Raw genomic sequence first — 22,716 nt, 5'->3', positions numbered from 1 at the left:
TTTCCTGTGCTCCTAGGAAATTACGCTGGACAGTGCTCTCTTAATGAGGTCCACTCTGTAGCTCTCCTCAATCTCCTCCACAACTCTTCCTTTGTTAACACACCCCTTAAAGGTGGCTGGATACTCTAACTACTGCTCACTCTAAGTGAGCAATTTAGCTCTTATTGCTCCACTTTCCACCTACATCCTGGTGGCTGTACACTATGTACCATCTGCTCAGCTCCTTACTGGAGTAGAAAGTTTATACATAACCATCTTTTAGGCATCTTCCATTAAATACTTCACATGCATCTTAAATCCACCATATCTAAAACACAATATATCAGTAGAGGCCAGGAGATGTTGTCAGATCACTGAAGCTATGGCTATAGGCTCCTGTGAGCCACCCAATGGGGATGCTGCGAACTGAACGCTGGTCCTCTAGAAGAGCAGCAAGGGCTCTTAACCACCGAGCCAGCCCCTCTTCTCAGTCTTTAAATGGTAACACTGAGCCAGCCCCTCTTCTCAGTCTTTAAATGGTAACACTGAGCCAGCCCCTCTTCTCAGTCTTTAAATGGTACAGAATCTTGGGATCTATCTGTACAAGGAGGACCCTTTCCCATTTGTAATATACATACTTCCTTTGAGCAACTTTACTGTTCTCTTACCTTCTGCCACATTCACCATATTAGGAAACTCACACCAAAGGTTACCCCACATTTTCTCATGCAAAAGTTTTGGCCAACATGAAAATTCCTTTCTTCCTTTTCTTCTTTCCATCCTCTCCCCCCCCCCACCTCCTCCATGTCCTCTTCTTCCTCTTACTTCTCTTTGTTCATTTCTCCTTTTCCTCTCTCTTCCTCCTCCTCCTCCTCCTCTTCCTCCTTCTCCCCTCTTCTTCTTACAAAATGTAATATAGCCCAGGCTAGCCTTAAAGTAATGGCAATCTTCCTGACCACCATCCCAGAGCTGGGATTATTGATGTGTGCCTTCACAAACAAAAGCAAAGAAATAAATAGATGTAGAGTTTCCAATTTGAAAAACTAATCTTGCTCCCTAAAATTCCTGTCATCTACCTCCCCTGCCCTATAGGTCTCTCTCCTTCCCTGTAGCCAACACCACCCCCCCCCAAAGTTCTAGAGACTGGAGATCTAGCTCAGAAGTTAAGAACATATATTGCTTTTGCAGAGTTCCGTTCCTAGCACCCAATTCAAGTGACTCACAACCACTTAATTCCAGCTACAGGGACATGCAATGCCTCTGACCTTCTCAGGCACCTGCACTCATGTCCAAGTACTCAGTTACATGTAATTTAAACTAATAAAAGTAAAAGTCTAAAAAGAGAACAAACCCAATTCCTGTAGAGATGAAGGATGAAGAAAAATTCTACACTTATTATCTAACAGACTTAAATATATACATTTAAATTCATAATCAAATAAAATAATATTAACTTGTAAATCCTTTTCTCCATACTCTTTTTTAAAATGTCTATTAATTTTATATGTGTGTGGCATCAGAACCCATTATAAATGGTTGTGAGACACCATGTGGTTGCTGGGAATTGAACTCAGGGCCTCTGGAAGAGCAGCCAGGCTCTTAACCACTGAGCCATCTCTCTAGCCCTTCCCCATACTCTTAAGATATTAACTTTCATAGACTTAACATATTCCTCAAAAGCAATGACTTCTTCATCATTAGAGTCACTTTTTTTAGTTGTCTTACACATTTCCCCAGAATAGAAGACTTCTCCTCAATCAAAGTGAAGGGTTTGAAGAAGAACACAGCACAGTTTAAATCCACAAATGATGTGGTCATTGGAAACTTTATCCAAGTCATAAGTCCTATTTGCATCACACTTAGGCAGTTGGTTTTTGGCATGCATCCTACAAGAGTAGATTCATAGAATGACTTGACATACTGCATTATAAAATCATGCTTTAAACTGTTAACTTTCTACTCAAGTATAACATTATGCAGAAAGGGCAAAATTCAAGTGGTAAGCTCGATGTATTGTCATAAAGTGAAATGTTCATGGAACATCACTTGAGCCAAGAAACAGAACATTTTGAGCATCCTAGATGCCACTCCCAAGTACGACATTATGGCTTTTTAAAGCAATCATTAAAAAGTATATTTAGAGTCATCCAACACATGCAGTTGTGAGGTCATACCACCAGGAATAGTTATCATACTGTATTAAATTTCTTTAGCTAGGGATTCTGTGACAAATGACCTCTACAAGGATCCAAAATAGGATTGTTGAGGATATTTCAGGTCAATAGGTCTTGTCCTGATAGCAAGAGTTCTTGCTGGGTACTTTCTAGGTACCAGGTATGCAGTACTTTAACATATTAAAAATAGTTTAATCATTACACCCAGTTCATAGATGAGAATACTGAGGTAAAAGAAGGTTAACCAACGTTCCCAAAGGCACACAACTTCCAAACGGCAGAGTCTGGACCCCGAGCCAGGCAGTCTGGCTCCAGAGTCCACAAGCTTAGTCACCATACCATACTGCCCTATCCAGTGGTTTGTTGTTCAAAATAAAGTAAATGAGAGCAAACCCTGTAATATGAGAGATGTTGTAAGGACTCAAATATAAGGTTACTCCCTCTTTCCTGAGAGATGATTTTGGAAAAACAAAAAAGCAAAAAAACCTCACCCTATATTCAAACTTATACGGTATTTGCAGATGACTCCCAAATATTTATGCCCAGCCCAGACCGCTCCTTCAAATGTAGACCTACCTACCCAACATGCACTTCAAAGGCAGAAGCCCCAAATCCCAAGTCATCATCTTTCCAAGCCCATTCCCTTCCCCACCCCTGCTCACCACCACCCACCGGGCAGTGCAAGCCTGAAGCCCAGATAACCATGGAGCATCTCAGCCTCTCTTTCCATCTTCCATGATCATACTCCCTCCTTTTTCCCTAAGGTCCTTTGTCCTCTCTTCCTAGAAGTTCCCAGTTTCTCTGTGCCACTTGTACCTGCTAGAATGCCTTTCTTCCCTCACATCGATCACAGTCCTAAGGACAAGGTATAAAAGCTTCCAGGTTGCTTACTGTCATCCACTTAACTGACTTTACACACACATACAAAGCCTTCCTCCCAAATTGGTCCCTCAAGACCTTTGTCATCTTCTTACCCAGTTTTTCATTTTACTTATCTAGGGAAATACACTCTCAGACTACCACCAGCCCCTAAACTCTATGGTTTAATACCTCTCGATCTCTAAATTCACATTTGGGATGGACGAGGAAATAAGAGAATGAGAAGCCAGGGCTGACAGGGGGAAAGGGAATAGGATCACAGGGTAGTAAGTGAGTAGCAGAAAAGACCGGGGATGTTAAGATGGACGGAAGGAAAGAGGAGAGGACGGGGTGATGAAGGGAAGGGAAAGGTGTGAAGTAAGAGCGGTTATGGACAAAAGAAAGAGCCAGGAAAAGGGGTGGGGAGAAAAGGTGCAGAGAAGACGGACGAACAGACAGAGCAAGATAGCGGGCATTTGATGGAGGGAAGCTGGATACAGAAAGAACAACGAGAAGAGAGACCGGGAGAAGTGGGTAAAGAAGAGGTGTGAAGGGGTGAGACAGAACAGGGCAGTGGGGCAGAAGCGGACCATGGCGGAGTAGGGATGGAAGAACGAAGACCAGTACAGAATGGAGAAAGAAAAACGGAGAGGAGGAAGGGGACGGGACGGGACGAAAGGATCTGGCGCGGTAGTAGCCTGGAGAAGGGACGGCGCGGCGCTGGGGCGGGATCCGGCGCCCGGGCCTGGGGCCTGGGGCCGGGAAGTGGAGGGGTGGAGGGCGGGCGGGAGGCGCGGGGACCGCGGCAGCGCGGGTGGGGGCGGGGGCGGGGGCTCGGCGGAGGGCGGGGGCTCGGGTTACCGCGCGGAGGGAGGGAGGGGAGGGGGCTCGGGCCGCGGCGGCGCATCTTGCATCCTCCGCGGGGTGGCTGTGCAGGAGGCGGCGCCCCTGCGGCGGTGGCGGACAGACGGACGGACCGACCGACGGTCGAGCGAGCGCAGACAGACGGCGGCCCGCGCCGAGGGCACTGTGAGCCCGAGCCAGTCAAAGCGGACGATGCGCGGCCCCAGGCCCCGCACTGGCGGGCGCTGCCCCGGGGGCTGACCGCGGCCGGACTGCGCCCCAACACTGGGCGAGGGAGCCCGCACCGCATCGAGGTCAGTGACCGGCCCGTCCGGCCGCACCCGCGGGGTCGGTCGGCCTCCCCGACTGCGGCGGCGGCGGTGGCGGAGCCGGGGGCTTTGTTCTGAGCCGAGACAATGGGGGAGGGGGGGGCCGGGGCCTGCGGGAGAGGGCGAGCGTGAACGTGAGCATGGGGGCAGGGCCGGGGGGTCTTTGTGTGCGGGTGTCATCGAGTGGGAGTGTGTGGTGGTGCTTGAGTGTGCGGTTGGGGGGCGGGGGGTTGGTGGGTGAGGGCAGGACAGTGTGTGTGCAGTGAGTGTGAGTCAGTGAGTGTCCTCGCGCGGTTGTGTGTGCATGTGCGTGTCACTTGGAGGGGGTGTGGGTCAGAATGAGGGTGTGCCAGGACAAGCAGGTCCTTGTGAGGATGTGTGCCTGGGTGCCTTTTACCTGGCTCTATTGGAGCCATGTGTCAGAACGTATTGATGGGTGTGTGACAGAGACACAGAGACACAGACAAAGAAACGGAGGGAGCAGAAGTAAAGAGAAGCAGAGGGGAGAGGAGGAAGCCTGAGGTGGCAGTGTGTCACCCAAACTAGTATTCTAAGTGCATCCTGGTACCAGAGCCTGCAAGTTTCTGTCCAGGATGCTTAGATCAGAGTCCTGGTCAGGGGACAGAGAGAGGTCACTGCAAGCCTAGGTCCCACGTGGAGGGGGTGGGGAGAGAGAACTCAAAGGCACAATGAACTCAGTGTGCATGGGCTGGGCCCACAGCCACAGGTCATAGGCCAGAAAAATATTGTCACTTATGTCAACTCTTCAAATACCCATAGGGGACATAGTCATAATCCTCTTCAACCCACAGGGACCGAGTCCCAGGCAACATACATTCTCAAGAGATACACTCACAGCCTGGACACCCCTAAAGAGGAACTGTCAGAACCAACTTACACCCACTATAGATGCCTGCCAAGCTAGCATGTACCTGTGGAAGAAGTTCTCAGTGTGGTGTCCATACAACAGTAATGTTCCAGCCATGTTACATGAAGAGTCATTGCCACAGCCAACTCATACCACAGGAGACAATGGTGTTGCCAGCACCTCTCAGAACAACACATGCCAATTGGAAATACTATCAGGCAGGGCATGACAGGGATTTTTATGTATCTCCTCAGCCTGCTCACATAAGTCACAGGTGACTCAGAACTAATAGAAGGTTGTGTTGTAACTGTCCTTACCTCCGAACCTCTTGTACAACTTCTAGGAGACAGTCATGGACCATATATCCATACTACAAGGAAAGCTATATGGTATTGCTACTGCTAAAGAAGCCCTTTAGCTTCTAAGACTCACACTGTTACTCTTCATCCCCAGAACTCCAGAACTTCTGTCTCCTGGACACTGAGAGCTGGATGTGAGCTTTTCCCCCCTGGTCCTACATGCTACCATGGAAGTCTCCATGGAGTCTCCCTAAACACCAGCTGCACAATTTCCTCAGTTTCTTTCGCTCCTGGTATGCTCTTTTGTCCCATGACTACTCTGTTTGAACTCTTCCATCCCAACCTGTATTCCACTCTGAACATAGCTTCCATCTCTTTATAGCTTCCAGATGCCTTTTCTCCTGTTTTACTCTTTAACCCAGTGGTTCTCAACCTTCCTAATGCTGTGATCGTTTAATACCATTCTGTGGTGACCACCGGCCATAAAATCATTTTCAATGCTATTTTATAACTGTGTATTTTGCTACTGTTATTAATCCTAATATAAATACCTGTGTTTTTCAATGGCCTTCCCTCACAGGGGTCATGACCCACAGATTGAGAACCACTGCTTTAACCTGATAATGACCTTTTCCCCTTGACCTCTTGCCCTAGATTTCCTAATTTGCTCCTACTTGACCCTCCCACCCCTCAGCTCATTTGTGAAGAAATCCCTTCAAACATTCCTTGACTGCACTGTCTTTGAGCTTTCCCACATGCACATTATCAACGCTATCTAGAATGGTTTCTTAGCTGCACTAAATGGCACTTAGAAATCCTGGCTTCTGTTAATCCCTACATAGAACCTTCTATGAAGAAATATTTTTTCACACACCCAAACCCCTCGATCCATTGTTTTCAGTAGACGAATTAACCCACTGGTTCATTCAGCATGCACATACAAACATCTACTCTGCCAGACGCTATAGCAGAGTGGGCTTTGTAAAAGAGTAAACAAAATAGACATGTTCTTTACCTCCAGGGAACTTACACACTGTGGGGGTGAGAATCATAACATACCAGGTCTCATCAAGAAAGTGTAAGCCAGGGTAGAAAGTCCAGAAGAGACTTTCTGAAAGAAGTGGCATTTAAATGTAAAATTGGTGAATTAGTCGGGAGTCAGCCAAGGAAAGGAGCCGTGGAAATGAGGCAGAATGGGTGGAGAATATTCCAAGCCAAGAAAACGGCCTTTAAAAGTTCATGTATCTTGTGTCTGAGGGATAGAGCAAGCCAGTGAATGTGACACTCGGAGCAAGAAGCGGGGAGAGATGGGAGTGTCAGGAGGAAGCTGAGATCATTCAGGGTCTCCATGGCCACAGGAAGCTCATTTGACCCCAGAATAATGGAAAGCCATCAAATCATTTGAAGCTGTGGAGTGATATAGCCAGCTTTGTTTCAGAAACGGCACTGCAGCAGGTCTGTGGTGACTGGGGGAGGTGCCTGGGAAGAATAGCTGTGGGGTGGTGTAGAAACCCAGGAAGGGGGATCCCACTGGCCAGCACTGGAGGAATGGCAGGAGACAGGAGTTTCTCTTTAAACAGTGGGGTCAGCATGTTGACAAAATGGATGTGGGTGTTGGAAGAGAAGGAGGACAGAGAGTAGAAATCCTGGTTTGCTCACTCACTGAAAAAATCCTGCAACTTTCTACCTCCCCACATCTCACTTGCACCCTCTTGAACCTTTTATCCTTCCTCCCATAACAAGTAGGTAGGTGTCTCTTCTCTATAAGGTTCACCCCCACCTGCATTTAGGATACCATCCCTCACTCCTCCAAGGGATTTTAACTTGACTAATGATTTCTTGTCTTTCCCGTGTCTCTAATTTCATCCTTGCTCCCAAGTCTCCTGGGGACAGACTTCTTCTGTCTTTATCTTTCTTTAACCCTGTGGCACCCCTGTAGCTAAGAGGCTTCCTCCTTTGACGTCACATTCTGTGAGAGACTGCATCTCCACTGAGCTCACTTGCTCCCACTCCCTAAGTGTCTCTGTTCTCCCTAAGAGAAAGTGACCTCTCATCAAGGGGATTTTTTAAAGTCTTCGGCTGTTTGACCTCTTGGCAGGACCTGACATAGTTGAGCTTTCTTTCCTCTCTGAGCTGTTTTTGATTTTGGCTTGTGAGTCACTGCTTTATTCTATTGAAACAAGAGCTGACGTGCTAGCCAGGCTGCTAGGTAGTGAGAACATGGTAAAGCTCACCATTTCTACCCTCGGTGGGATGACAGTGCAATGAGACAGGTGAAAAGCCAGTGGTGGCACTGCTGTGGTGGGATCTGTGCATCTCTTGCAGAGCTCCTCTCTCGGCTGGCCTGGGTCACCTTTGAGGTCCTTTGCATGTGCCCCTTAATACTGGCTTGGATCTGATGATCTCAGAGTTCTGAGTCTCTGATAATCTGTCTCATTTATTTGCATGGTTTTAGCTGTCATGTATGGAGGTTCCAAATACCTCTCTCCTGAACTGTGACTTCTATGTACCTGAGACATAGTTGCTCTTAATGTATAGCTCACATACCCCCTGCCATATACAAACTTGAACTTGTCTTTCCTTCCCCAAATCACTCCTTCCTTTGTTCAGACTAGACACCCAGACATTAGTTGTAACTAGCCTTTCTCTATGGATGGCGAGACCAGGAGCTGTTGATTCTTCCTTCTCTCCAGCAGTGTCTGGCGTCTCATGCCATTCCTCCACTGCCTCTGTGCTTGCCCTTACCTCAGAGTCTTTCATCTGGACGTTTGTGGGGACCCACTCCTGGGTCCATAGCTCCCTTTTGTCTTCCAATCTGTGCCTCTCATTGCAGCAGGAAAGCCTTGAATAAAAATGCAAATCCAGCCATTTTGCTGCATTCTAGCGATTCTGTTTCCCTTGCAGGAAATCCCAACTTTTAAATAAGGTTTATGAATCATAATCTGCTCTCCCCACAACCTCCCTAGCTCATTGCTTGTCCCATTTCTCTAGCGTCCTCACATTGTGAGCTCAAGCTATGCTGAGTTCCTTGTAGTTCCCAACCTACAGACCGATCAACTGACTGACAGTGTGTCTTTCCATGCCCTTGGACCTTTGCACACCCTGCTCTATCAGCCCAGTGGCCCTTCCTTTCTGCTTCCTGCTTAATCCTTCTCACTTTCAAATGTGGCCCCCATGCGACTGCCTCTCACAAATCAGGGACTCCTCATTCTGTTTCTCCAACAAAGCTAGGACTCCTTGTTGTCAAGGTTGCACATCAAACATCTTTGTGGCCCATGGCTCCCTACACAGGCTTGACAGAGAGCAAACACAAGCACAGGAACACATCCCTTCCTCTCTGGACACCTCTTCTCAGCTGCCCACTGATGGAGATGTTTCCCACTGTAACCTGTCCTTTATCTCTGCAAGTGAAACCAGGAACCTGTTGACACTGCCTCCTCTCCAGCTCTCCTCTTACCTTGCTAGAAACACTCCCCTGCCTCTCCACAGCTCTCCTTTCTTATCCCAGGCTCTCTCCTCCTCCTCTTCCTTCTCCCTTCTTCCCCCTGGGTTTCTCTTTTCTGGATCCTCTTCCTCTACTTTATTTCTTTCATTCACACAGCAGTTATTTAAGAAGCATTGGAACTTAGCAAACTTGTGTCCATGGAGACCCTTGTCTGTAAGCTATGATCTATTGCTCGATTTTCTCATTACCGTGACAGAATAACATGAGCAAAATGAAACTTGTGCGAATGGAAGGGTTTATTTTGGCTTACACTTTGAGGGCATGGGCCATCGTGGTGTGGAAGACATGACAGCAGGAAAGTGAGGTGGCTGGTCACACTGCAGACACAGTCAGGAAGGAGAGGAGGGGGGAAAGGAGCAAGGAGGGAAGGAGGGAGGGAGGGAGAAAGGGAAGGAAGGATGGAGGGAAGAAGAAGGGGAAATGCTGGTGCTTCTCTCACTTTCTTCTTTTTATTCAGTCTGGTACCCAACCTATGGAATGATGACACCCTCCTCAGTTACACCTCTTTGAAAACACCTTTGAAGATAGACCCAGGTCAAGTTGTCGTGGAGATTAATCATCACACCTATCCTTAGACCACAAGGCACTACAGGCCTTCATCATCTCCTCCACTCTACCAGACCCCTTCCCTAGGATCCTTTGACTGTTCCCTCCTCCAGTGCCCACCCTGAGCCCAGCTCCTGGCATTTCAGTTTCTTCTCCTTCCTATCCTAGATTCCCTGATTCCTCTACTCTCCTCCTGGTCCAAACCTTGCCTGTCACTGGCAACAAAAGGCAGCCTGGATTCTCTTCTCTCTGATGCTGGTGCCTACCAGCAAAAGCCTCTCCCAGAAGTTCTGGATGCTAGCTGGTTCTCTGAGATGAGAACATTTTCAACCTCTGCCATTTGGGGTGGGGGACATACAGTTCCATGTGTCCCTTGGAGAAAGACTTTTCTCAAGGTCTTGGAGCCCCCAGGCCTGAGTGAGGATGTCCCCTTCCTGCTCAGTTAGCACATCAAACACACTTGTTTATGTCTGTCTGTTTGTCTGTTTCTCTCTCTCTCTCTCTCTCTCTCTCTCTCTCTCTCTCTCTCTGTGTGTGTGTGTGTGTGTGTGTGTGTGTGTGTGTAGAAGGAGCTTGTTATCTGTCAGAAGCTTGAACCTGGCTTCCATGTAACTGATCAGGAAGGAAGAAGAGAAGGAACAAGAGAAGAGAAGGGAACGGAAGCATAGCCATACCTCAGGCCTTCTAATGGGTGACTATGCTTTTTGGAGCTTCATTTCCTCAGGTGAAAACAAGAGTACTGGCATCTACTTCAAAAAGTTATTTGGAAGATTCAGAAAGAAAATTGACAAGTTTTCAACTACTAACTTAGCTCACTGTATTTCACTTCTTCTGTGCTGGGTCTTGGAAGTTTCCACCTACCATCTGAGTTCTCTTGCTGAGCTTCTCTGCCTTCATGATACCCTCTGAGTTTCTGTCTCCACCTTTTCTGCCACCCCCAACTTCATTAGTCTCCTCCACCACCTGGGCAGTGATCACTGGAGTCCTGCTCTAGGGGATCAGTTCTCAGGTAAACACCACAGGCACAGAGACTGATCTGTCTGAGCCACTGCTCTATCTCTGGGATTTGGCGAGTTTGGCACATGGTAGGCCTTAAATATTTGCTGACTGCATCTATTCATGAATCACATCACACGCATGCCCTGTATCCTCTCCTTCTGTCCCCATTTTTTTCATTCCTACAAGCCTTCAGGCTGCCAGGTTCCCTCAACCCTCATACCCTGGGGGTCCCACGTGCCTCTAACCCAGAGTGTCAGTTAACTTATACTGAGAGCTCTTCCTCTGATAGCCCACCCCAAGCACAGTGCCAGATTGATTCTGCTAAACTTTGGCAGTTGTTCCTTACTCCATGCCGTTCAGGAACTGTTATCTTGGCTTTCTGAGCCTTGCACCGGAGAGGCAATTAGGTTAGCAAAAAGCTTTGCTGTCCATCAAAACTGATTTCTATATGTCTTTGTGTTCCTGTCTCCCAGCCTCAGATCCCTTGTCTGTGGAATAGCACTTATCCCACAGTTTGATATGTGCATCACGTAGCAGTACCAGCGAGCAGTAGCCAAGCATTCATGCTAAGGAGTCTGCACTATTTCATTTAACTCTCACATCAGTCAGGCAGGTGCGTTGATTCACATTTTACAGATGAGGAAATGAAGGCATTAGAGGTTATTCAGGCAAGAAGACTCGAGTTTATCATCTCAGCACTCAGGAGACTGAGATAGGATAATTAGGAGTTCAGGGTCATCCTGAGCCATAGAAGACCCTATATGGAAAAAAAAAAAAAAAGGTTGTATTGCTAGAATCTATGCCACTCTCCTGCCCTGCTGCCTGGGACATAGTCTCCCTGTTGTAGGAATGCAGTAAACACACATTAATATCTATGCTGAGCCTAATCTGGTTTGTGCCTTGGTGTGAGTTGGCACATTCTCTCTGGTTTCCCACTGCAGGACCACTCTCCTGATGCTGCTCTTTCCAACACCTTAACTGCTACACTCAGCAGCTACTTGCAACCCATCTCTGCCTCTCTTGACAGCATTAGGCATGGTTGATCTTTGCCTCCTTTTGAAGGTTCCTCCTTCACTTTTAGACGCTGCCTCCAGGAAGAGGAAAGCTCTCGGCTTCCCTTTCTGTTTTTGTTTGTTTGTTTGTTTTTGGGGTTTTTTGTTTTTGTTTTTGTTTTTTTGTTTTTGTTTTCGAGACAGGTTTTCTCTGTATAGCTCTGGCTGTCCTGTAACTCACTTTGTAGACCAGGCTGGCCTCGAACTCAGAAATCTGCTGGCCTCTGCCTCCCGAGTGCTGGGATTAAAGGTGTGCACTACCACGACCGGCCTCAGCTTCCCTTTTTTTTGTGACTGTTGGTAGAGTTTAGGCCTGGATTCTTCTCACTCTCTACCCCTATCAAATTGGCATCTCCACACCCACAGATCCCAGTCACTCCACAGTTGTCCACATCCATATCTCTCCTGAAGCCTGGCCTGCCGATCCAAGTTTTCGTGGGACATCCCTGTGTGGGGATGTCAACAAGTACTTCCCAAGTGGCTTTTCTTCTCCAGTACTCTAATATCACCACCTGACTCAAGTCAGAGTCCCAGGAAAGTGTTGAGCTTCTCCATCCTACAGAGTCCTTAGCCTGGTCGTGTCCACTTCATCTCCTCCCATCTTCCATTTCTCTCTTCTTTCAGCTCTCCCCTCACTAACCTGCATTATTACCGACTGCTCATACCTGGTTTCCTTCCTCCAAATTCGCTGCTCTTGCCATCCTGCCAGAGTGCTCCACTCAGCTTCCCTGCCATTTCTCCCCGTGTTTTTCCTCTTCTCTCTAAGTTGCAGGCCAAACAGAGTGTGTATAGTCCTGAGATCAGATTAGGGGGACATTAACTCAGGAAGACTGTTTTGCTCTGAGCCTCCATTTCCTCACTGGAAACTGGAAGCCGGGATTCCTTCCTCGCTGGGTTGTTATGATGATTAAATGAGATACTGTCTGTGAACTGCCTGGCACAGGGCCCAGCACACACTGAAAGCTCAGAAACAGACCCTCTTCTGCTTTTCTCTCCTTTCCTCAGCCTCTCCCTGGAGTGCCTCTTGGAAACACGTCTTTGGTAGGACAGAGCCAGGCCTTGGCAGTGCCCTGGCCACTGCCTGGGTTGGGGGTGGGGTGGAGGTTACAGCCATCTTCTCCCACCACCTCTCTTCAGTCCCCTTTCTCTAGTTGTGGGTTCTGCTCCCTCCCCAGCAGCCCCCATGGTCTGACTGTTCCTGCTCCACTCCTTCTTCTGCTGCAGTACTTGCTTGCTCTCTGATGGGCTTGCTTCCTCCATCCTCCCACCAGAACTCTCACCTCTCCTCCTTTCTTTATGCCTAGCCTGAATCCACATCTCCCTCTGCTTACTGAGGCTGCTCTCTTGTTCTTCCACTTCTAGCTCAGCTGCCGTTTATAGCCCCCCTCCTCACCACTGTTGTCTTTCTGGCCCTGCCCACTGCTGGCCCTGGGACAGGAAGTTGAGGGAGGAGGCCTAGGCAGTGCCAGCTCCCCTAGCATGCTTCCCCTTCTGTACCTCTGAGCCATTCCTATACTTCCTCCTGGAGAGATTCTTCCTTCCCTTGTGGTCCCTCTGGTCCTCCCCACAGCCCACCTTTCTTTCCTCTCCCATGTTTCTGCTTGCTCCCAGGCCCTGTAGACACACAAGCTGGGGACAGAAGGGGGGCTCTGTTAGCGAGGGGGGAATTGACATCACGTTTCAGGCCCCAATGAACAGTCTTGCCCCTCCCCCTCTTAATGAGAACCAGCTGTGGTTCCAGAGGCCCAGATGTGGGGCTAGAGGGGGAGAGTGGGATGGAGTCAGGACCAAGCAACAGGACTGAGGACAAAGTGAGGGCATGTGGTGAGGCAGCACTGGGTGGAAGAAGAGATGTGACAAAGCTTGACAGGAGGCAGGACAGACTGGTGACAGAGGTGAAATGGATAGGACAGACCTGGAAAGGAAAGAAAGGAGAATAGGGAGGAGGAGCATGTGCTAGGGAAGAGGCAGTGAGAAACACTGGACAGATGGGAGGCACGGAGCTCCAGAAGAGGCTGGAGAGAGGATGAGACGGTCTCCGGAGAGAGTCTGGAGTTCGAGTTTGGAACTGGAAGCTGTGGAGCAGGAAGTGATGAGGCATAGTCCAGACAGAGGCCCTAGGGACCTGGAGGTCACAGCTGCAGCCGCAGAGCTGACCACGAGTGCCCCGGCAGCATGTGTGAGAGCATGCCTGCGTGTGGGTGGGTCTGCAAGTGTGTGTGCGCGTGCCTGCTGTGTCAGTCCACATGAAGTAGACAGTGTGTTTGCCCGGGCAGGGAAGAATATGTGTATGGGTGTGTTTGTGTGTTAATTGAGAATGTGTATGTGTCTCTGTGTGTAAGATCCATGGAAAAGTGGCTTTCTCTGTGCATATGAGTTATATATGTCTAAATTAATATACCAATTTGTATGAAAATGGGTTTCTCAACGCATGTGATGAGAGGTATCTATATGTAACCTGGTTTTGTGTTAGAGTAAATCTTTGTGTGAAAGTGCATGTTGAATGTGTCTCTAGCATGTGAGCAGCCTGGCTGTGAAAAGCTCTGCATGAGCCTGTCTATCAGTGTTCCAAGTGTGCTAAGGTGTGTGTGGGGTGGGGGGAGGACTGGGCTATGTGTGAGCTTTTGTGTATTCAGAGGTGAGTGCCCTGGGGGAGTCTGCAGTGGCTAGAGGTCTATATTAGGTAAGAAGAGGTTGAAGAAGTCTCTAATTTGGAAGAAGGGGCTATTTTTACATAGGGATCCACCTGGGCCTGTATCCTTCCCCTCCAAGGCTACTTCATGTGAACTTTTATCTCCTACTACTGACTCATCCTATTATTCAGAAAATCTGTTGATTGCCAGGCAGTGGTGGCACATGCCTTTAATCCCAGCACTTGGGAGGCAGAGGCAGGTGGATTTCTGAGTTCGAGGCCAGCCTGGTCTACAAAGTGAGTTCCAGGACAGCCAGAGCTATACAGAGAAACCCTGTCTCAAAAAAAAAATCTGTTGATCATGTATTATGGCCATATTCCACCTAAGTGTGAGTAAGACAGTCTTCAGTCCCTTATACAAGTTGCATAGAAAGACAGATCATTGCAATGCCAAGTGTGATAAGAACATGGAACTCATTGTGCATGATCTTCTCTCGCCAAGATCTACTTACTACTTTCTGTCCAGTGACTGGTGAAATGAAGAGAGCCAGCCCTTAACCCTTTACCAGTCTCTGTGCTTAGATCCAACCACTTCACAGATTAATAATGAGACTGGATTCAAAGTCTTGCTCTTTAAAATTAATGTGTGTATGACTGTGCGGTATATGCACACGTGTGTGTGCAGGCACATGTATGTTTGCATGCTCCATCACTCTTCTTGTTCTTTTGAGACAGGGTCTCTCACTGGACCTGGATCTAGGTCGGTGGCCAGCAAGTCCTATTGCTCTTCTTGTCACTGTTCCCCACAATGCAGGACTTAGAGGCACATGTGTAGATTCTCAAGGTTTTTTTAAAATGTGGGTTCTGAAATCTGAACTCAGTTTCTCATGCTTGTGCAATGCTTGTCCTGCAAGCACTTTTACACACTGACCTATCTCTCCAGCCTCCTTACCCAACCCTTGCTTTGTATTGCCTTATGAAGATGGGAGAGATGGGACTTGCAAGTGTAAGTTAAGGTCACAAACACACCTATCTTCAGGAACTAGGAAGTCTGAGAGAAGCAAAATCCATGGAGACTAGAGGACACACTTCTTTAGCCATAGGACAGGTAGAACCCCAGGGTCATGGGATCATGTGTTTATGTATGCCATCTGAGTTCATACAGCCACAGGCATTTCTCTGAGTGTGTGTGTGTGTGGGGGGGGCGGTGATGTGGAGCATGAGACCCTGACAGCTCTTTCAGAGACAAGACCTGGAGCCTCCAGTCCAGTGCAGGAGTAGACACAAGAACACACCAGGACTGTTGAACAGCTTATTGGCTCTAATTGAAGCCCAACAGAGTGCACTGTTACATGGGGGCAGGGGTGGGGTATGCCAGAGAAAAAATCCACACGAAGTTTAAACTGGATCTTGACTTTTTAATAATAGCCCCATGGACAAGATTTTTGGGAGCTATCTTAGTCTGGGAGAACACCACTTATAAAACAAGAAAGAATGGATAAGCACATTAACATAAAGTTTGGGAATGCAATATGTTGTGGGAGAAACTATAAGCAGGGAACATGGAGTGACTGGCAGAACTTAGGGTGCAAATACACTAATGGAAAGCGGACTTTATGATGTGGATCAGAGATATTCTGCTAGAACAAGACACCCCTGAAACTTCAGCCACAAGCCTGTGCATATGTGTGTCTGTGCATATGTGTGCCTGTGCCTATGTGTGTCTGTGCATATGTATGTGTGCCTATGTATGTCTGTGCATACGTGTGTGTCTGTGCACATGAGTGTCTGTGCATATTGAGTCTGCATGCCTTTTGAGGTGGGGGCAGCAGTTTCCTGTTGTCAGGAATTGGGAATCAGTGAGAACCCTCTACAGACTGGTTAGGTAAGGATCTGTCTGGCGAAGTGACAATGGAGCAAAAAAAGGGTCCAGGTTAGAATCAGGGAGATCAGAAAGGAGCTGTTGCAGAAATAGAAAGGCGAGCTGACAGTGCTTCAGCTTAAGATGGCAACCATGTAAACAGGCTAGAGCTGAGGCGTGCCTGGGGGAAGTGGCCAGGCTTTAATAACAAAATAGAAATTAAGATCGAAGAACAGCAAACACAGACAAACAAACAAACAACCCAAAGAGAGCGTCTAGATTTCTGGTTCTGAGGTGTGGTGGATGGTGTTGCTATTCACAGGAAAGAACACAGAGGTGAAAGAAATCAGACTGAGGTTATGGCTAGTGCCCCCAGAGCTGGGGACTGAGAGATCACCGACAAATAGATTAGACGAAAGCATAGGAGTGGGAAAGCTGCCAGTCAGACTTTGAGGATAGCAAAAGATGACCCAGGACAAAGTCCTGAAAGGACTGGACAGAGGAGAAGAGCCTGTGAAGGAGCCTGGGCACAGCTGGGAGGTGGAGAGGGAAAGTGTGGACAGAAATGGCGGTAAGGCCCAGAGCACTGGGCTTCAGGATTACTGATCAGCGATGTGGAATGATCCAGTAAGAGGAAGCGATGACTGGCTCAGTGGGAGAGTTGTCACGGAGAAGGGGGCCTCTCTATGGAGGGAGAGAGGGAGGTGACACAGGGGGCAAGTGAAGCAGCCTTACTGGGAGGCGTAACTTGGAACAGTCCCCGTTCCCTCCTGCAGCTGCCTCCCATCAGCCTGTGCTCCACCTTGTCACCGATTCTGCTCTTGCTTGTCACCCATAGGCTTCCTTCTCTTGGAACTTTGGCCACATTTGAGAACCTCGTTTCCTTAGAGGGTTCCCAGAGGCACCTCCCCTCACTGGTTTTATTTTTCAGTGTCTGACACCTAAGGACACTTTGTCCAGTTGGTTTTCCACCAGGAATTTGCCCATCATCCTTGATATCTCTGTCCTCTCATCCTACCTTTAAGCAGTCATCAGGCTCTGATGAGTCTACCCCCGGTCCCCTCCCACACACTTACCCATCACTCCCCGGTTTTTGTTGTTGTTGTTGTTGTTGTTTGTTGTTGCTGTTTTTTGGGTTTTTTGTTTGTTTGGTTGGTTGGATTTTTGTTTTGGTTTTTGATTTGTTTTGTTTTTTTGATTTTTCTTTTTTGTTTTTTTGAGACAGGGTTTTTCTGTATAGCCCTGGCTGTCCTGGAACTCACTTTATAGACCAGGCTGGCCTCGATCTCAGAAATCCGCCTGCCTCTGCCTACCAAGTGCTGGCACTCCCCGTTTTTACTGCTTGCTGGCCCTCATCCAAATTAGCATGGAAACACTGCCATACCTCTACTACTTCCTGTCCTATCTTCATTATGTTGTGTGTGAGCCCCTGCTCTCTATATACACTCTGCACCAACATAACACCTCACCAGCAGACAATGCTTTCCAGCTACCCCCAGACATTCTCAGCCCTTCTTCTAGTGTGGACTCTCAGCTCTCCTAAATTCTGTTCACTCTTCCAGAATTCTTTCCATATCCCTCATCTCTGCCCACCATTATGTAGCTAATACCTACAAATTGTTTTGCTCTTGGGCTTGCATGTTACTTCCTCAGAACAACTCTCCATGACTCCGTGAAGTCCCTTCCATCCTCTCCTGCTTCCAAATTTTCTTCATAGACATCTTCAAGGCTGTTCAACTCCTAGTTTTAAGCTCCATGAAACCAGGAGCTGCTCCCTTTACTCATTGTTTGTAGTTGGCACTTAGCTCTTGTAGATGAGAGAGTGAAGTGGGGCTACGGAACGCTAAATATTTAAACACTGGTAGCAGCTCTAAGGATTGACATTTCAAGGATGGTTACTACATGCGTTACTATAGGCTAGAAAGGGAGTATTAGTCCTTGGTGCAAAAAAAAAAAAAAAATGTAAGCAAAAGTCAGCCGTTTTAAGTTTAGAAATAGAAGAGGAGAGTTTGTAGGCATTTAGTCCCGTAAAGTTGGAGATGGAATAATCTGCTTAGAGACAAAGTTCAGCCTTTGCCAGGGGGCAGCCTGGAGGAGACTCGGGGGAATCCCAGAGTACGGATTCCCAGGGCAGGATAGAAATGGATGAGCTGCTGGCCCTGTGTACATCTGAGCTTTGGGGTGGTCAGATTCCCAGTCCCTCTGGCCTCTTAATCCTCCCCTGATAATGACTTTTTCCCTCTGCTTTTCACTCAGGTCAGGGAGCCTGAACTGCAGCTAAAGCCCAAGTTGGATCCGATCCAAACCCTGAAATCAAGCTGGGCTAAGAGTCTGGTGTGGAGCTGGAGCTTCAGCTGGACTGGCCCTGCCATGCAGAAGGAGCTGAGTGTCGCACTTTCCTGCCCTGGCATGAAGAGCCTCAGGACTCTATTACCATTGCTGGTGCTGTTAGGGGCTACAGTGCCAGGAAGCTGGGGTCAGGCTGGGAGCCTGGACCTACAGATCGACGAGGAACAACCAGCAGGCACGCTGATTGGAGACATCAGTGCAGGGCTTCCACCAGGCACAGCGCCTCCTCCCATGTACTTCATCTCTGCCCAGGAAGGCAGTGGCGTAGGCACAGACCTTGCTATTGATGAGCACAGTGGAGTGGTCCGTACAGCTCGGGTCCTAGACCGTGAGCGGAGAGACCGTTACCGCTTCACTGCAGTCACTCCTGATGGGGCCACCGTGGAAGTTACAGTGAGAGTAGCTGATATCAATGACCACGCACCAGCTTTCCCTCAGGCTCGGGCAGCCCTGCAGATACCTGAGCATACAGCTCTTGGTACACGTTACCCACTGGAGCCTGCTCGTGATGCAGATGCCGGCCGCCTAGGAACCCAAGGGTATGCGCTATCTGGTGATGGGGCTGGAGAGACCTTTCGGCTGGAGACACGTCCTGGTCCTGGTGGAGCTCCAGTACCTGAGCTGGTGATTGCCGGAGAACTGGACCGGGAGAACCGCTCACACTACATGTTGCAGCTCGAAGCCTACGATGGTGGCTCACCTCCGCGGAGAGCACAGGCCCTGCTAGATGTGACACTTCTGGACATCAATGACCATGCCCCAGCTTTCAATCAAAGCCGATACCATGCTGTGGTATCTGAGAGTCTGGCCCCTGGAAGTCCTGTTTTGCAGGTGTTTGCATCTGATGCTGATGCTGGTGCCAACGGAGCTGTGACTTATGAGATCAACAGGAGACAGAGTGAAGGTGATGGACCCTTCTCCATTGATGCACACACAGGGTTTCTGAGGCTGGAGCGCCCACTGGACTTTGAACAAAGGCGAGTTCATGAACTGGTGGTACAGGCACGGGATGGTGGGGCTCACCCAGAGCTGGGTTCAGCTTTTGTGACAGTGCATGTGCGAGATGCAAATGACAATCAGCCGTCCATGACTGTCATCTTCCTGAGTGCTGATGGCTCCCCCCGAGTGTCTGAGGCTGCCCCACCTGGACAGCTTGTTGCTCGAATCTCTGTGTCAGATCCAGATGATGGTGACTTCGCCCACGTCAATGTGTCCCTGGAAGGTGGAGAGGGCCACTTTGCTCTGAGCACCCAAGACAGTGTCATCTATCTGGTGTGTGTGGCTCGAAGGCTGGATCGGGAGGAGAGAGATGTCTATAACTTGCGAGTCACAGCCACGGACTCAGGCTCACCCCCACTTAGGGCCGAAGCTGCTTTTGTGCTACATGTCACTGATGTCAATGACAACGCACCTGCTTTTGACCGCCAGCTCTACCGACCTGAGCCTCTGCCTGAAGTTGCATTGCCTGGCAGCTTCGTGGTACGGGTGACTGCCCGGGATCCTGACCAAGGCACCAATGGTCAGATCACCTACAGCCTGGCTCCTGGCACTCACACTCACTGGTTCTCCATTGATCCCACTTCAGGCATCATCACCACAGCTGCCACACTGGACTATGAACTAGAGCCTCAGCCACAGCTTATTGTGGTGGCCACAGATGGGGGCCTGCCTCCTTTAGTCTCCTCGGCCACAGTTAGTGTGGCCTTACAAGACGTGAATGACAATGAGCCCCAGTTCCAGAGGACTTTCTACAATGCCTCGCTGCCTGAAGGTACCCAGCCTGGAACCTGTTTCCTGCAGGTGGGTAGCCCCTGTCCACAGCACTGTGAGCAGCAGTGGGTGTGAGGGTCACAGAGGACCCCAGGGCAGCAGCCTAGCTTTGCAAGTGTTGGCAGTGACTTAAGCCAAAGGGGTTGGCCCTGTTTTGTGAGATCCAACGTCTGTATAGGTAGTGTAATGAGAAGATGGGGTAGGGTGCAAGAATTAAGACCAGTAAACTTGGCAGTTGAAGGAACTAAGATAGGATATGGAAGAAGAGTGTCATGTAGTGTCAGGAAACAAAAGAAACACTCTGCAAAGCCTCTAAACTGCAGAGATGGCGTTTTTGTACACCCACATGGCTCCTGTTTCACAAGGGATAGCCCAGCATTTACAGAGTGCTCTATGCTTAGTCCAGTGTTATGCTCTGCTGGAGAAACCTCTATCCCTTCCTTTGGACGGGAGCCTTGATGGGACACACGGATTCAAGGACAGAGATAAGAACAATCTAGTAAGATTCTAGTATGCAGAGAGGGAGGACCTCACAGCGGACGAGGAAAGAGATGGGGAGAACATGAATCTAAGGATACAGTCTGAAGCCATATTGCAGAAATCTTTGGCCACCATGTGTTAGGGCTTTCCTCGGAAAATAAAGGAGGTCTTTGAACTTTGAGTCAGGAAGGACATGATTAGATTGTTTGTTTGCTTTTGGTTTTAAAGTAGCTAACTGGCTTTAAGGGTGAAGGGATCGATGTGTGGGTGACAAATCATTGCTCAGCACTGTAAGCCCAGCAATGTGCTCAGAGCAGAGAACAGGGGAAAGAGATTCCCATTCTCGTGCTGGACTCAGTGTAAACAGGGAAACAGAGCAATAACTAGCACAGTAGAGGGTGGCACTTCATGAAGTGCTTTGGAAGCCCAGAAGAATTAATGATGCTTTGCTAGATGTGGACAGAGACACCTTGCCTACAGAAAGAAAGCTGGTGGATAAACACCACGATGTTAAGACTACAGTGTTTGGGTTGGTCTCAGTTATACAGATGAAAAAGAGTTTCTGGGAGAGAAGACAAACTAGTTAACAGGCTAGATAGCAGGCTCTGACTTTTCTTAAAAATCATAGGAAAGCCAGCCTGTCTTTTGGAAAGATGGCTTTTGCTACCCCATGAAATATAGCTGCAATAGAGAAGACTGAGGGTCGGAAGGTCTCAGCAGAGACCGGAACATCTTCTCTGGGGCTGCCTGCTGGCCCAGACTTCTAGGCTAGTGCCTGGGTCTGGCTGATCTCTTGCCTTCTGGCCAGATTCTGGATATTTGCCTGCTTCTGCTGTCTGGCTCCACCACCCACTCTCACATGTGTGCACTCTCTTGGCCAAGACCAGTGGATTATTGCTTCCAAACTTTTCCTCTCCCAGCTAGTTCCCGAAGCACAAGAGCAACTCTCCAGGTGGTTTCCTAGAGTTTTTGTTGTTAGAAACAATGAAGGAAAGATAAAAATGACCACTGGGAGTTCATAACTGCTACAAAGTCTTAACATTTGATTCATGCAATGTACATTTATTAAACACCCCGCCATATATGCCAATCACTGTATTAGGGATACAGAATATAGTAATGAATAAGCCCAAGTTGGAATAAGTCTTACTTTGCAAAGAAATAACTTGTTGCATTAAGAAAACTTCCACAGTAGGATAATAGACAACATGGAAGTTTTCCCAAAGCACAGGGGCTTTTGAATTGAGATCTAAAGAATAAAGGAGAGCTCATGGAATGATCAGACAGGTGAAAGGTCCCAGGCTAGCTGACACATACAGAGGAGTGAGAGAACCTGATTTGTTTAAAGGGGTCCAAGTAGTGAGAAGAGAAGGTGAGACTGTACATGAGGCCAGCCAACTAGAGCCCACAGCAAGCCAATGTTTTCCCTATGTAAAGCACTGAAGCTTTTATTTATTTATTTATTTATTTATTTATTTATTTATTTATTTATTTATGTGGATTGGTGTTTTTACCCCATAGACATCTGTGTGAGGGTGTTGAATGCCCTGGAGCTGGAGTTACAGATAGTTGTGAGCTGTCATATGGGTGCTGGGAATTGAACCTGGGACCTCTGGAACAGCCAGTGCTCTTAATCACAAAGCCATTTCTCCAGCCCTGAAGTTTTTTTGTTTTTTAGTACAGGAAGAATATGATCAAATTTATCTCTCAGCTGGTTGTCAGTATAGGCTAGTAGTTTACAGCTGGGGGCCAGTTTACATTCCAGAGGAGACATTTAGCAATAGTTAGACATTTTGTATCATTAGAAGTGATGAGATGCTCCCAAGATCCAGTAGGTAGAGGCCTGGGATGCTGTTTACCATGATGTAATGCACATAGTAGCGTCCAACCTTAATAAAGGGGGTGGGGAGTAGGGAGATAAAGAAAAAAATCTACCCTAAAATGCCAGAAGTATGGGTTGGAGGGTCAGAATAGTCCAAGGGAGGGGATCAGAATAGTCCAAAGGAGGAATGTCTCAGATGGAGAGAGACTCAATATACGGGTGATAATGAAGACTTATTGAATGCTAGGCTGATTGATATTCCAGGCAAGGGAAAAGAAAGAACTAACTTCTGGCTTGAGTAAGTGGATGGAAGAGTCAGCAGGTTTGAAAGGATCATGGGTTTAATGTTG

The 22,716-nt window shown here is 48.2% G+C and overlaps 1 protein-coding gene across 3 annotated transcripts in view; it reads left to right on the top strand.

Annotated features, from left to right (window-relative positions):
- The first annotated feature begins 3,171 nt into the window (after positions 1-3,171).
- The window catches only part of Dchs1 (dachsous cadherin related 1), a 35,367-nt gene continuing 15,822 nt past the window's right edge, over positions 3,172-22,716 (top strand). Inside the window, exons 1-4 of one of the 3 annotated variants that reach the window (XM_030242498.1) lie at positions 3,172-3,701; positions 3,948-4,168; positions 5,505-5,643; positions 18,202-20,094. In XM_030242498.1, coding sequence (XP_030098358.1) covers positions 18,316-20,094 — 1,779 coding nt within the window. In that variant the 5' untranslated portion in view covers positions 3,172-3,701; positions 3,948-4,168; positions 5,505-5,643; positions 18,202-18,315. Of the gene's footprint in view, positions 3,702-3,947; positions 4,169-5,504; positions 5,644-18,201; positions 20,095-22,716 lie in introns of those variants that run through there. The other 2 variants (XM_006507655.4, NM_001162943.1) reach the window with 2 other exon arrangements.

The sequence above is a fragment of the Mus musculus genome, chromosome 7 (assembly GCF_000001635.26).
Source record: "Mus musculus strain C57BL/6J chromosome 7, GRCm38.p6 C57BL/6J".
NCBI classification, from domain to species: domain Eukaryota; kingdom Metazoa; phylum Chordata; class Mammalia; order Rodentia; family Muridae; genus Mus; species Mus musculus.
The sequence above is the reverse complement of the archived record's forward strand: the minus strand, read 5'-3'. Positions and strand labels throughout refer to the sequence as shown.